The sequence below is a fragment of the Zosterops lateralis genome, assembly GCF_965231275.1.
Source record: "Zosterops lateralis genome assembly, chromosome: Z".
NCBI lineage: Eukaryota > Metazoa > Chordata > Aves > Passeriformes > Zosteropidae > Zosterops > Zosterops lateralis.
The window spans coordinates 58,083,421-58,098,417 of NC_139800.1; the positions used below are offsets into that span (position 1 = coordinate 58,083,421).

Sequence of the window (14,997 nt, forward strand, 5' to 3'; positions counted from 1 at the left end):
GAAGTTTGTGATTAAAAAAAAAAAAACAGTATCAAAAGTTGGATCTCCCACCCGAGTGTCACTAGCAGCACTGGGAGCTGCTGCCTGCGCGAGGCGGGGCTCTTCAGCTACAGCCCGGGCTGTTTGCCGGCCTCTCTCGAAGGGCCGGTGCCCGTGAGCTGAGGGCGGTGGGGAGGCGGGCAGGGCTCCCCGGGTCCCATTCTCGGCGGGACGGGCCCACCCGGTCCCGGTCCTGTCCCAGCCCGGTCCCGGCACCGCCCGGAGGCCCCACGGCTCTGCGCGGACAGCGCCCCCTGCCGGTCGCGCAGCGTGAGCGGCTAGCGCGGGCACTGCCTCAGTGGGCGGGGCTCCGCCGGCGCTTCGCGCGTTCCCATTGGGCGAGTCCCGGGAAGGGGCGGTACCGTCTCCTCACGTGAGCGGGGCCCGCGCTGTCCTGCCCGATGGCGCCCCCTGGCGGCCGGCGGCCCCGCTCTCCCCACGCCGGCGCGGACATGGAGGGGAGCGGCGGCGGCGGCGGGGCGGATCCCGGCCCGGCCACGGCCCCGGGCGGGGAGGGCGAGGGCGAGGGCTTCGAGGGGCTGTGGGAGCTGCCGGTGGAGCTCTGCGAGAGGCGGCCCGTGTGCGGGCGCTGCAGGTGACGCGGGCGTGGGGCCGCGGAGGTTCCGCGGGGCCGGTGGGCGCTCCCCGCTCCCGTGAGGCGGCGCCCAGGCCCCGGGCGGGCGCGGGTCGGCGGCTCGGCGGGACGGAGCCTCCTCAGGGACACCCGCCGGAGCGATCCGTGTGAGCGGGGGCTCGCTGGCCCGGTGCGCCCTCCAGCGCCTGTGGCATCGCACAGCCATGAGCGGGTCGGGCCGGGAGGGACCGCACGGGTCACCTGGTCCCGCCTCCCGCTCCAGCAGCGCCGTCCCAAAGCTCACGGCAAAGGGTTAGCCCCGGGGGGTCTTCAGTACCCCCGTGACGGTTCCCCAGACCCCGCAACTTGTGTGGACAGTCTGTTCCAGACACAGTCGAGATGTTCTTCCTCATGTTCAGGTGGAACTTCGTGTTCGTCTGTTTCTGCCTGTTGCCTCTTGTCCTGGAGCTGTCATGTCCTAAAGGCCTGTACGCGCCTCTTGTGTAGCAATAACATCACATGAATTATTTCCCTTGTCCAAGGAGTGGGTAAATGTGGTGGGCAATACCTAGAGGGTCAACCCAAAGAGAGTGCTGCACCTTTTCCCTGTATGCTTACCTGTGAAAAGCAAAGGGGAAGAGGAAGATGTGTCCCCTCAGTGCCATGCAGTGAGGCACATGAGGCTTCAAGTGTGGCTGGGCAGTCTTTGGTGCTTTGTCAAAAGAAAATGAGAAACTAGTCTCTACCTAACTGCTTTACAGCTAAATTTGAAATCTGTTCAAGCACTGGTTAATGCAACTTGTGAATTCAGGTATCTGTTTGAAGCAGGCAGTGACTTACGGTCTTGCAGTAATACCTCACAAACTGATTTTATGCTTATGTAGGTACGTCCTTTAAGTAAAGCGAGTGCAGGTTCCTGAACTGAAAGTTTGTTCATAACTGCCAAGGAATACACACTTCTCAGTGATTCATCTGTTCATGATCATTGGTGAAAGAAGTGGAAAGGCATGTAATTTTGCTAACAGTGTAGTTCTCTTTCAAGCATCAGAGTTCAGAAGCTTATTGCTGGTGAGTTTCCTGTTTGTGAGTTGTAATAAAAAGTACATATCCTGCAAGTCATAGTAATTGTAAGTGTTCACTGTTAGAAAAAGTAGTCATTAGCTGATTAGTTGATGCTCAAAGATGAAAACCAAGCAGGTGAGTGACACTTGCCTTTTGCTGCCTTCTTTTTCTCCAATGACTTACAGCTCAGAAAACTTCTTGAGCTGGATGTGGTTTTGTATCTAATATTCTGCAGTAAATGTAGGGGGCTTTTTGGATATGAATTTCTCCAGTCCCCCCTAGACCATGTAAATTCCATGTATCAGCATGTATCTGGCTAGCAAGGACACATCACAAGCCTACAAACCACAGTAGGGAGGAATTACCTTTTAGTTTATTTTGTCTGTGGCTTCCACCTTCCTCCTTTACAGATAGTATTCCAGGTGTGAACAAGCCAACCAGAGATTTATACTTACGATTATGTGTTTATGTTTATATTTATAAGGACCTTTCCTCATTCTGTGGCTGCTTAGTTTCCTGGTAACCTTTTGGAAGTCTTTTGGAAAGCCGAAGTTGATTTTTGTCAACTACAACACTCTCACCCTTGTATTTATTGACTCTTTCAGAGATCTTAAATAGTTCTGAAAAGTAGGGTTTCCTTTTGCTAAAGCCATGCCAATTCTTTTCATATAAACCATGTATTTTTGTAAGGGTCTACTAACTATGTTTTTATTTGTAGTTTCTGTTCACATCAGCAGTCGTCTTTGTTGAAAGTGGGTGGGTTGTTTTTTTTTAAGTATTTGTTTGCTGCTTATCACTTCTGGTCCTGACATGGCAAGGAATTGGCTGAGTGAGAGTTAACCCACATTCCTTACTGGGCTTTTTAATGTTGAGTTTAAAATGCCTATAGAGTACTGCCATTATTGTTTATTTTGTTAGTGTGTTTCACAATATCTACATTAGTTCCCTCAATTTTGAACAGATTCTCTGATGAGTCACATACAAAAATGGTTTCTAAAATAGGTTTCTCTCTGTTTTCTTTCATAGTAAGTGTGATGCAAAGTATTTATTCAGCTCTTCATTACTATGTAGAGTATTAAAACATCAGCTTCCTAAAGAGCTGTGGATGAATCTCCTTGTGAGGGGCATGGGAACAATGGGCACAGACACTAAAAGAAATGTGAGGGCAGAGAAACCAAGGAAGATGAAAAGACCATGGAACTACTTTTTAAGAAAAAAGGAAAGTGCTCTTTTTGTTTTTGTTTTTTTGTGGTGGTGACAGTGCAAGACTAAATTGTACATTCAGTGCTTTTTGCAGTGTATCCTGTCCAAGCTATTCTTTAGGATTATAGCTAAATTATGATTTTCATTGATCATGACATTCTGTGGCATGACTTGGAGTTGAAGTGGGTAAGGCAGTAACTTAGGGGCCCTCATGGGAAGCGACAGTACCATTAACAGTACCATGTTGGTTGGAGCCAGGTATATTTAATTGACTTCCTCAATTTTCTGAACTCCAGATTTTTCTTGTAAGGTATGATTTGCAGAAAAAAAGACTCCACAACTGTTAAGAGTTAGTTGACAACTCGGTATGTATTTTGTCAGCACCGGCATGATGCGGGATCTTTCCCAAAGGTATGCGCAACTCCAAAGAGTTACCTTTCTCTACTTATTCTCTAAGATATTATATATGCATTACGTTGTCTGTGCATATTTATCACCTAACCCCACTTATGCTCACATTGTATTAAAATGAGCTTACCAGTCTTTTGTGCCTGCCCAATGCCCTCTGGTGGTCGTCGGTGGTCTTCATGATGAAGTAAACAAGTCTTCCTCTCGTTTGAACTTTTTACCCTGTCGTCTTGTACTTCCTCACTGGCTTCTTGGTCACAGTTGGAGCTGCAAGGCTGGCCTTGGTCATAACAGTCTTTCTTATCACTACCTCAAGCAGACAGTTTCTTTCTTATCCGCTGGCCTCATGTTCTTTTCATCTTGCTGTTGGAAGCAGTGGCCTTGGTTCCTCTTGCAAGCCCAGCATGTGTTGAGCAAGGTACATTGTTCAGACTATCATCCCTAATTGATCACCCTTTGACTTTTAGCCCTCTCGTTTCAGATACCTTCATGAATGTGATTCAGGTCTGAATTCAGTGCGAAGGCACGAAAGAATGGATTCTCTTTAGCATTGTTTGGTGATTCCTCAGGGTACCTGGCTTTGGGTTCTGATTTTTTTTTTAGATGTCAAGACAGCTAATTGTCAATTTGGTAACAAGTGCTCAGTCTGTCAAGATGTGAAATAGAAACGTGGGAGTAAGGTAGATAAGTTTTCTTTTTGGATAATGTGAATGTCACTTGAGTGTCCTGAAGGAGCAGGATGTTTCTATGTGTAACGTGTTTGAGACTTCCTATTGCCTGTGATGATGGTGGGGAAAATATTGCATTTGAAAGAGCTTATGATGGAGAATCTGAATGAAATAATGTAACACAATTTTACATTTTGAAGTTTTTTTTTGTTTGTAAGTGCCAGTTAAAAAAAAAAAAAGTGTAAAATGACCCCTGCTTATGGTTGTTGTTTGAGATGGCAAGCAAATGATGCACATGAGGTATGTGCAGTTGATTGTTTTATTCTTGAGGAGAGAATTTAATACATTGTCTGCCAAAACCAAAAAGTTGTGGTGATAAACTTTGAATCGATAACTTCTTAATGCTTTCATAGCTAACTTAAGTATTTACTTGCTTTCAGAAGTTAAAGCCCCACACCCAAACATTTAAATAGAATAGGTGTAATGTAGTTTCCAAGTTTGCTGTTAGCTTGAAAAACAAAAGGAGCAGGCCCCACAACTGAAGTAATGTAGGGCAACAATTTGATTTTGTAGTGTGACACTGATAGCAATTTAACATTTTGAAATTGTGTTCTTCTGTGGGTCAGATTTCATTGTTTTCTAGATACATGGTGTTCTCTTAGGGAAAAAGCCTTTTGGTAGTTCAAGAGCCATGAAGCTGCAATTGACTTCTTGCCACAGATCTTGACTGTACATATGGAAAATTCCATTGTTATAGGAGAACTTCTGGGTAATATTTTCAGGAGAAATTATGACTTTAAACTGTGAGTATTATTTGTCATCTCTGGACATTTCTAGGTCTCTTGTAGGCCATCACAAATACCCACTGATAACAGTCCTCTATATTTGCAGGACAGGTTTATGTTGTAAAGTTAGGTTAACAACAACTGCTGTTTTCTCAGTTCTGCTATTATATATGCTGTACTGCTGTATATGTATTTCAAGGGTGGGGCAAGAGAAGGAATAATATTAATCTTTTAATATAAATATTCTCTTTGCCTATAACTAAAATAATTACAGTGAATTTGAGTGCTGTGAGGGCTCTTGATAGCATTGATAAATCAATGATGACTTGTGATGACATGGTGCCACTTCATATTTTGAGGAAAAAAAGCAATGTTCTTACATAAGTGTCACATATTTGTTAATAATTCTGTTATGTCATATAAAGAATGAATCTGAAGAAGCAATGTGGGCTTTCTTCAGCACAATAAATATATGCAGTTGCTTTATAGCACACTGTTATAAATTTAGGTGCAAAGATGAATTTTCAAAGTTTAAGTAGCAATCACAGAAAATGAAATAAGCATACATGAAGTCTTTTAGCAATGCCTGTTGCAAGAAAATAGCTTTATAGCCTTTTATTACTTGTACTTGGGGATATTTTTTTCCAGTTAGCATGTTTTTGTTGTTGCTGTGTGAAGACAAATAGCTGTTTCCTATGAGGACATAATTGTCAATTACCACCCTCACAATCTGACAGCCCTCAGCTGGGGCTGTAGCCTGGTCACTGTCATGTCACTGTTCTCACATCACAGAATTTTACATACAGAATGGGTGAGGTTGGCAGGGACCTCATCTTGGGTCCAGACCTGTGCTGAAGCAGAATCAGCTAGAGCAGGTTGCCACGGTTTGTGTCCAGCTGGGTTTTGAATATCTCCAAGGACAGAGACTCCACAATCACTTTGCGAATTTCTTCCTGTGTTTGACTTGCACTCTTGCTCTGATAGGTGCTGTTGAGGAGAGCCTGGCTTCGTCTTCATTCCCTCCCATCAGTCGTTTATACACATTTATACAGTCATTTATAGGGAGGGATAACACCCTTTGTAGCCTTCTCTTTTCCAGGACAAAGGGTCCAAGTTCTCTGTCTCTTCTCATACAAAAAGCTCCAGTCCCCTAGTAATTTTAAGCTGTGTGCTGGACCTCCAGTAAGCTTGTTGTGTTCTGGGAAGCCCAGATCTAGACCCAACACTGCAGACTTGTCCTTAGTAGTGCTGAATAGAGAGGAAGGGTCACTTCTCTTGACCTCCAGGCAGTGAATTAAACGCAGCCCAGTTTGCTGTTGATGGTCTTTGTGTCAAGGGCAAGGATAGTTTTTTGGCTCATGATTAGCCTCTCTGCCAGTTCCTTCTCAACAGAGCTGTTTTCCAGCTAGCTCTTTGGTTCCAAAGGGTGTGTTGGTGCACGTGGCTGTTCTTCCTCTCATGAAGGACTTTGCATTTACCTATGTTGAAACTTCATGAGGTTCCTTCCAGCCCATTTCTCTAGCCTGTAAAAGTCTGTCCTGCCAGAGGCCAATATTCCCAGATAGGGTTCTTCTGCATGTGTGCTGTCTGTCCTTATGTTACCATATGGGCATGTGTGGGTTGAACCCAACTCAAACCCACCACTATTTTTGAAGTTGATTTTGTGTTTGTTCAGCTTTTTTTACTATGTTAAGCCATGTAAATACTTCTTCCATGCTGGTCTGGCTGTGTCAGGAAGATAGTAGCCTCTATTGATTTTCTTAGTGGAGGCTGTTTACACAAACAGTTGATCCACAGAGCAGTTTATCTAAAGCAAAGGCCACCCTCCAGTCCCCTTTGTGTTAAGTCCAGCTTCCTTTGTGATAGCCATGGTAACTTCCTACAGTTTTTTCTGAACTTTTTCTTGAAAGAGTTCATTTATCATCAGTGACACCTTTGGATGGCCACACTGCCATGTACTAGCCACTCCTATAAGCTGTGAGCATACAGGTCAGTGATGGAGAGGTTAAATGGTGTTAGCCCCAGTATCAGTGTGTGGACTACTCCACTAGCAGCTTGCCTTCAGGTGGATTTTATGCCACTGGTCATGCCCTCAGGACCTGGCTCTTGTGCCAGTTCTTTTCACTGTCAGTTTATCCAGGTGGTACTTTATCAGCTTGTCTAGGAGGGTAAGACACTGTGAGAAGAATTACCAAAGCTGAGGTGAACATCTGCTTTCATCCACAAGGTAGGCACCTCACTATAGAGGGCCTATTGTTCAAATGGGATTTTCCCTCTGAAGATCCATCTGACTACTCTCAACACCTTTTTTTTGTTTGTTTATTTGTTTAGAAATGGTTTCCATGAGGATTTTTTCTACTGTCTTCCAAGGGGTTGATGTTAGGTTGACTGACCTTTACTTTCCTGGATCTTCTTGCAGAGAGGAGTGACATTTGAATGAAAGCAAATGTCACCTTTCAGCAACCTCGCTTGTTATCTGGAGATCATCAAAGTAATAACTGGTTGTAATAGTGTCAACCAGCTCCCTTAACCGTGCAAGAATGCTCCAAGAGTGATCCACTGCATGGCAAGGCTGAGCAATGGTGGCAGCACTGCTGTGGTTACTCTGCAGTTCATGGTGAAGACCACTGTGAGGCAGGCTGTCCACCCACAGCCCCTGGAGACCTGAGTCGGAGCAGAACTCCGTTTGCAGCTCTTGAAGAACCCCACAGCAGGGCAAAGGAGCCTGTGATCCTGTGAGAAGCATGGCTGGAGTAGACTTCTGGCAGGACCTGTGGACCTGTAGGGCAAGAAACCTGTGTGGGAGCAGGATTGTTGGTGGGACTTGAGACTCCGTGGAAGAGACCCTCACTGGTTCCAGTTCGTGAAAAACTGCAGCCAGGGGAAGGAGTTATGTTGGAGAAGTTAGTCAAGGACTGTGTCGTGTAGGAAGGGACACTGGATCGGGAGAACTGTGAGGAGTCCTCCCCTTGCAGAGAAAGGAGTAGCAGAGACAGAGTGTGATGAACTGACAACACTGCTGGGGAAGGGTGGGTAGAGAAATGAGTGTGAAGTTGAGCCTGGGAAGAAAGGACTGGTGAGGGGAAGGTGTTTTTAGGATTTGTGTTTTGTTCTTGTTATTCTACTATGATTAATAATAAATTAAACCCATTTCCATAAATTGGGTCTTTGCCTGCTGTGGTAGTTAGAGAATAATTTCTCCCTGTCCTTGTCTCATCCCACGAGCCTTTCATTATATATTCTCCCCTTTTTGGCTAGGAGGGAAGTGCTAGAGGCTTTGGTGGGCATGTGGGACCTATCCAGGGTCAACCCACCACAGATAGTAAAGAGACAATATGAGATCTGTCAAAAGAGCACAAGTAGCTGGTAATAAAATTTAGTTCTGAGATGAAGCAGAAACCACTAGAGATAGTAATCTTTCTTAAGCATGGATCTGGCCTTCCAGTTCTTAATTACAGTCAAAGGTTATGTTATGAAGATGCTACATAGTATAGTTTATATGGTTATCTCTAGAGTGTCTGCAGCTTTAGTGTTTGCTTACAAAACTGTTTTGGTAAGTAGTAGTATTTTGCAGATATGTCTAACAGAGCATGTGTGAAAAGTGATTATGTTGATGAAATTAAGTCTCATATTTGATTTTTGATTTTTATAGAAGGACTCTGTAAGTGGCACAACTCCAGTCTGAGGCTAGGGAAGAGGGGATTGCCTAGAAGGGAAGTACTGGAGAGAGGAACTAGGTTTTTTAAAGGAGATTTTTTCAGCTGTTACTTTTAATAGAAGAGCGGGTAAGTTGTTCTCTGTGTTGCAGTATAGCTGAAGGAATCAGAAATTACTTATCTCTTAATAGATTTTTAGCCTATGGAACTGAATTTTCTTTCTTGTAACTTTTTCATTTATTACTTTTCAAAAAATATGGTGCCTTTGCAATTCTGTTGTATCCATGTGTTGATCCAGTAATTGCTTGCATACATTTTCCAAAGTGCCATCCGGACAGGGGACATCATCTCCTTAACTGGAATGAGGCTTTTGTAAGCTAATTTTAATGTAGAAAAGCCTGATAAAACATTTGAGATCTTCTCACCTATAGGTTGTATTACTTCAAAAAATAGCTAGAAGTATTTGTCAAAGATTTCTTACCTCCTTACTGTGAATATAATGTGTTTATTCCCAACATTCAGAGATTTTTATATGGGTAGGGGATACATAAGGGTAGACATGCAGATCTGTTTCTGTTTCCATTAGTGTAGGTATATAGGCAGCTGAGGGGGTAAGAGAGATCTGTGTATCAGTCAGGTTTCTGACCCTCCTCCAGGGCTTTGTCAACCTTGAAGCAAGAAGGACTCTGTTGCTGTGACCATATTTTTTTGTTACTTCATTTATTCTGTCTTAGCCAGCTTGGGAAATGTGTGTTCACACTGAGATCAGAAGCACTGCACTTAGAAAGCTAAAAGGTGAGTTCAGTTCTTAAGCAGGAAGGTGCTAGTGGCCTCCTGCTCCATCTTGGAGTTGGTCATACTTCACTGGCAAGCAGAGAATCCAGCCACAAGACCACAGAACAAATTATTGTTTTGAGTTTTATGCTTGAACACATTAAGAACATTTCTGAATGGTTTTACAGCAGAATGCAGAATATTTTAACAATAAGTGCCTATTTTTGCAACAGCAGAAAGTTATTTTACAAACTGAAAATGTATTTCAGCATAAGGTGGTTGTGCTGATTTTCCTGCCCCTGCAGAAGCAGAGATGTTTATGCCATAATACGTCCGCTCTTCTGAAGAGGCTAGGAAATTTTATATAGGGCTGAGGGAGTGAAAAGCAGGAGTGTACAAACTGAAAGTCTCTTCCACTCAAGAATTACCCTTTTTGCTTGATAGGCACAAATGTCTTTTAAGTTTTTATTTATTTTCAGTAGAAGATGCTCAAGGAGATTTGAGGAATGTTAAGAGGGTGTCCTGAAATTGTATACTTGATAGTAAAAAAGATGCAGAATTTTCCAACTAGAGATTAAGATGTAACTTATTTGAAATTGATCAACTAGTATATGTATAACCTGTACCACATTTTAAGAAGAATACCTAAAGGTAAGTGGAAAAATTATCAAGTATTAGATTGGAAGTTCAGTGGCTTTTATAATTTTAGCATGCTTCTGGTAATATTGCTTTAAATGATTGTAGTTTGCTCACTAAATTCTGTATCTTCTGTTGGCTAGAATTATAAATATCAAGCTAAACACTGTATGGTTTTTTTGTTATTTTTTATAATTTATTTTTGTTATTTAAAAATAAACAATTTTTTTTTCTGTGTTTAGCAGTTACTGTATATGTAGTAGTTTCTCATGCTGCTGTTTCTTTGGTCCGTATCACCAATAATGAGTGGTGCCAGAGCTGTTGGTGAATTAAGTATTTTGTGACTTCACTGTTACTTATTTCTGCTGCAGTAAATTTCAAAGGCATTTATTAATTTCTTACTATATTGTGATCAGATTAATGAGTAGGGATCTTTTTAGGCTGCTTCTTTTGGGCTTCAGCTGAACTCAGTTAACATACTTTTTGATCTCTTGGCATTAAAAAAAAAGAAAAAGAATATGTCAGGATGGCTGTGGATAACTATAGGCTAATAGCACATCTAAAGACAAGAACTGCTGCAGAGAATAATCTTGTTAATTAAAACAATGTGGTACCTTTGATTGGCTTCTATTCTGTAGTTGCGCCAAGTACGCCTTTTCCGTGGCAATGGTAGTGTATTGTAAAAGAGGTCAAAAATGTTTCAACATTGATCTAGCCTTCCCAGTTTAATTGTAAGGAATACTGAAAATTCTGAAAATGGTTATTCTTCTAGATTTGCTTTCAATTTTTGTAAACATAGCACAAAGCAAAAACCTAAAAAAAGATGGATTTTACTTTCCATTCTGTGGGGTATACAAAAGTAGCTGAAGACTGTTATCTGTATACCCAAATAAGAGTTGGTTTATGTAAAGCAAATCCAGTGATTTTTCATGTAATTTCTGGGCCTTAAGTCTGATATTGGCATAGGTAAATTTCAGCAGCAGTAGTGCTATCTGTTTTGAGGAGAGTCAGCCCTGACATATCCCTGAGATTTTTATAATGGAGAGTACTTTAGAGCCTGTCTGAGCGTCCTCTGACTAATTGATCTTAATTCAGTCAGATTCTTTTCAGTCACCTGTTGTAGTAACATCTGTGGACGGTGGGGACAAGGAACTTGGCAGACCTGAGATATTCTAGAAACATGTGGCTTTATTACAAGGGTTGTGGGTAAAGAGGACCTGCTTTCAGCCACCAACCTGGGCTGAAGCAAAGCCCTAAAGAGAGAACGGGGAGAGAGAGAGAGGGTAGATCTAAGGGGTAGAAATGGGGTAAGAGTAGGGGAAAAGAGGGCAGAAAAAGCGTGGGGAAAAAGCAGGAACAAGAGAGAGAGGGGAAGAGAGGGGAGAAGCAAGAGAAGAGCAAGAGAAGAGAAGAGACCAATCACCTTGTTACAATACATTGTATCTTTTTTTGTGTTGAATATTCTAATTTACAGTGACCAACCCGTGCAGGATACAAAACCTACAAACTTTGCATGCAGCCTCTAAGAACTACTGTATTACCATGTCATTTTATATTCTAAACTCTAAAGACTACTTTTCTTATCTGTTTTTTCCCTGATGCCTTTGGCAGAGTGGAAAGGCAACATTCCAAAGTGTTGGAAAGTCCTTTTGTTTTCCTGTCCTTCAGCCCATCTTCAGCTAATCACCGTTTTCCTGCTTCTCATGCCTACATCTCAAAACTGGTTTTCATTTCTATTTCACTCACAGGTTTTACATCTGCAGTATTTCTTAGTATACAATCATATCAATAAGTCCTTCTTGTCCCATCTTTCCCAACAACCTGTTGTTTGTTTGTTTGTTTGTTTTTTTAAACATTTTCCTTAATTTTTTAGTTTTGCTTTTAAAAAAGCTTTCCTGTCATTTCAGGTGCATCACTCCAACCTTCTTCCTTGGTTGAAACAGAAGCTTATCTTTATTTCTTTCTACATGTTTTCATTAGTTTTTAAATATTAATAATTGATAATACAAAATTTGGAGTGTTTTTTCCTTTTTTCATTTTTCCTTTTTTTAGTCAATCAGTCAACTTTGTCCAAAAGGCCAGAAATATTAAATAGGATTGAGTATGCATGCATCCTACATTTGGAAGAAGTGCCTTTTAATGCATACTTTTATGTGAATTGACAATATCAGTTTATACAACCTTACAATATTTATCATAAAATACTTTTATTTTCTTATGGTATCATGGCATTGGCATTCTTGCCAGTATTTCTGTTTAGCATTTCTATTTGTTCCAAAAGTTCAGTTTAATGAAATTGAAACTAAGCAAATTGTACACTAGGGAGAGAATAAGTGGGTTTAATTGGAATGAGTATGAAGTGTTCAGGAATTCAATATTTTGATGTTTATGTCAGATAGTGGAAGGAAAACGCTCCTTATCTAAAAAGCACCTAGAGTTTATGCATTAGTTAAGGATGCCAAACAGTCTGAAGAAATCTACTGCTGGAAAAGTTAATTAGAGATAAGGCTGGTTTTGTTAACAATGGGTTATATTCTTAACAGCTGAAAATGGTAGACCAAGTCGGTGGTATTTTATAAAAAAGGATTATCCAAAAAATGGTGATGTAGAAGTTCTTATGATTTGCTATGTGTATGAAATAACAGCAGTGGTCCAATTCAGTTTTATAATGTATGGAACTTGTTTTTCCTGGTATTTTTGAACTCAATATTACACTTAAGCAATTTAGGAATAAGCCTCCTTCCCACGTGACCCCTGCCCTTGGTTTTTTAGAATTGTTGGTTAGAAACTTTAGAAATTCTCTTTGTTAGAATTTTCAACAAATGAAGTTGTGAGGCTGTAAAATCATTAGAGCTTAAATGTTAAATTTGTTTTGTCTTTACCAGAAGGGCTTGTTAATTGTACTGTCCAACAGGAAATTAGCCACAGTAGAGATGGATGTGACAACACAACACTCAGTGTTCACGCGGCAATAGACAACTTTCATGGAGTGCTGTTCTCCTTATGTAGTTTGGAAAGTCTGCATGGTTAGATTGGCTGAATTAGTTGCCACCTGGCTAACTGGCCAAGAGTTTCCTGTGTCCCCAATGGCCTAGACTGGTGGAGTTATATAATTAGTTATGTTTCAGTTTAAAAATTATGATTATTTATAACTGTGAGTCATCCAGGCCAGCTGTTAGCCAGCACAGAAATTTCTTCATTAAAATACCAGAGAAAGATCAATGAATTCCGATTGTGTTGATTCTTCTGGAGACCTAAGTCAAATTCTCCTTGAGCATCAAAGTTCTTTAAAAAACCCTAATGCATGAAAAGCAGGCAGCTAATACAGTGATTTAAGTTGATTTTCAGTGCCTTTTAGAGTATTTCAGCTCCAAGTAGGTTAAAAAATAACCCCTAGTGTTCAACAAGCCTAGTTTACACCTATAGCTGGTTCATGCCTTACAAAATGAACAGAGATGCTGATGAATATGTGCTTTAAACTCAAGTAGTTTTAAAGAAAATTAGGCGCCCAAATATCTTGGAGCTAAAGTCTTCAAAACTGCTTTAGTAATATCTTTGACGTTTCTAAGAGTACAGTGGATATAATCTATCAAACTCTATTAATAAACTTGATTATTCTAAATATAATTCTGTTCTGAGCCACTGCTTTCATTTTGTATTCTGTTCATGTTGGCAAATGCAGATTTTGTAACTGTTGGGAGTGGGATCAGGGAGAAATTTAGTCAGGGCACTATCAGAGCACTAATGAAATCAGGTACCACTAAAACAAATGCAGGTAGGGGACAGATGGAAGAGCAGCACACCCACCTTCTTTGACAGACTGGTTAACGGATTCAAGAGTATCCAACCATGGCTGCAGGTTCTGGATTAAGGGGTGGCCACGTTTGTGTGAGCAAAATGATATTAAGAGAGTGTTAGAGAGCTTTCTACAAAAGTCAGGCTGGGAAGATACAGACTAGGGAATGGACCTACAAAATAAACAAAATAAAGAGAGCCTCCTGGGCTGTTGAGCTCAAGCAGTCGACAGTTCAGAGTAGGAGAGTCTTTGTGGAGGTTTGTGCCGCGGGCAGAGCCATTGAACGTGCTCCCAGTGCCCCCGTGGGTGGGGTGGAGGGCATGCACAGCCGGCTGGCAGGTGACAGCCAGGCGTAGAGGGCAATTGCTGTACTGCAGGAGGTTAGAGCTGCCATTCAGAGCGCCACTGACAGCTTTCTAGTCATGAGGAACCTCACAAAATTCAGTACATTCGAAGCTCAGTGCCCAGGGCTAAACTAGCCCCGATATCACTGTCAGTCTGCATACTGGCCTGCAAGGGACACACTCTGCAGCAGACGTGAGCAGCAGGGTAAGCGTGGGCCAGTAGCATCTCCTGGTGGGAGAAAAGGCCCCGTCCTGTCTGTTTCAATCAGAGTGTAGCTGTGTTTCAGCTTCACAAAAAACGGATTATGCTTTTTGAGAGTGGTTACATGCTAGAGCTGGTTGTCTGCTAAGATCAGTTGGCTCAAGGCCTTCAAAATTATGCCTGCTTTGAGTTGAAAGCTGTCCAATTCTGAATTATTTTATGAGTCTGTTCATAGCTTTGTACTACTGTGCTCCATTTCAGTTGATACTAGTGGCTTCTTAGACCAAGCCATAATACTTTTATAAATGCAAAATTAACTATGAACTGTTGTGATCCTTCTTATTCCTGTCAATCTCTTAATGAAGTTCTTAAGTGCAGTCTAACCTTGTTTTTTGTTAACTTCTGTAAGTATGCTTGCTAAATATATTAGTAATAAAACTAGTGTTTTCAAGATACACAAGAAAGCTTCATCTGTGCAGTAGACCTTTAACTTTCTTATTTGAAAGAAAGTATTATTGTGGGGTATTTTTTCCTGGGACATGAAGCTGTCAAAGCACCTTGAGTGGTAAAAATCAGTGTAGTTCTGAGGTTTGATGCGGTGACTGCTATATTAAGCATTAAAAAGCACATGTGCTGAATTGATTGTTTACCTTAAAAGCAGCATTTTCCAGTATCCGGAAAAAGCTTTAAAATGGCTTAATGAATTTGATGCTTTGTTGAATAAAATAAATGTTCTGAATTCAACTTATTTTAAAAATCAACTTATTTAAAAGAAATAACTTTTTACTGTTAAATAACAGGTACAGTGTTTTAAAAATACATCGTATTGTTGTATTATACCGGGAAACTG

General features: G+C 41.4%; 1 protein-coding gene across 1 annotated transcript in view; it reads left to right on the forward strand.

Annotated features, from left to right (window-relative positions):
• Window positions 1–491: 491 nt before the first annotated feature.
• The window catches only part of DTWD2 (DTW domain containing 2), a gene marked incomplete at its 5' end in the record, with an annotated part of 72,456 nt that continues 57,950 nt past the window's right edge, over window positions 492–14,997 (forward strand). Inside the window, one exon of the mRNA XM_083883606.1 lies at window positions 492–634. Coding sequence (XP_083739732.1) covers window positions 492–634 — 143 coding nt within the window. The remainder of the gene's footprint in view (window positions 635–14,997) is intronic.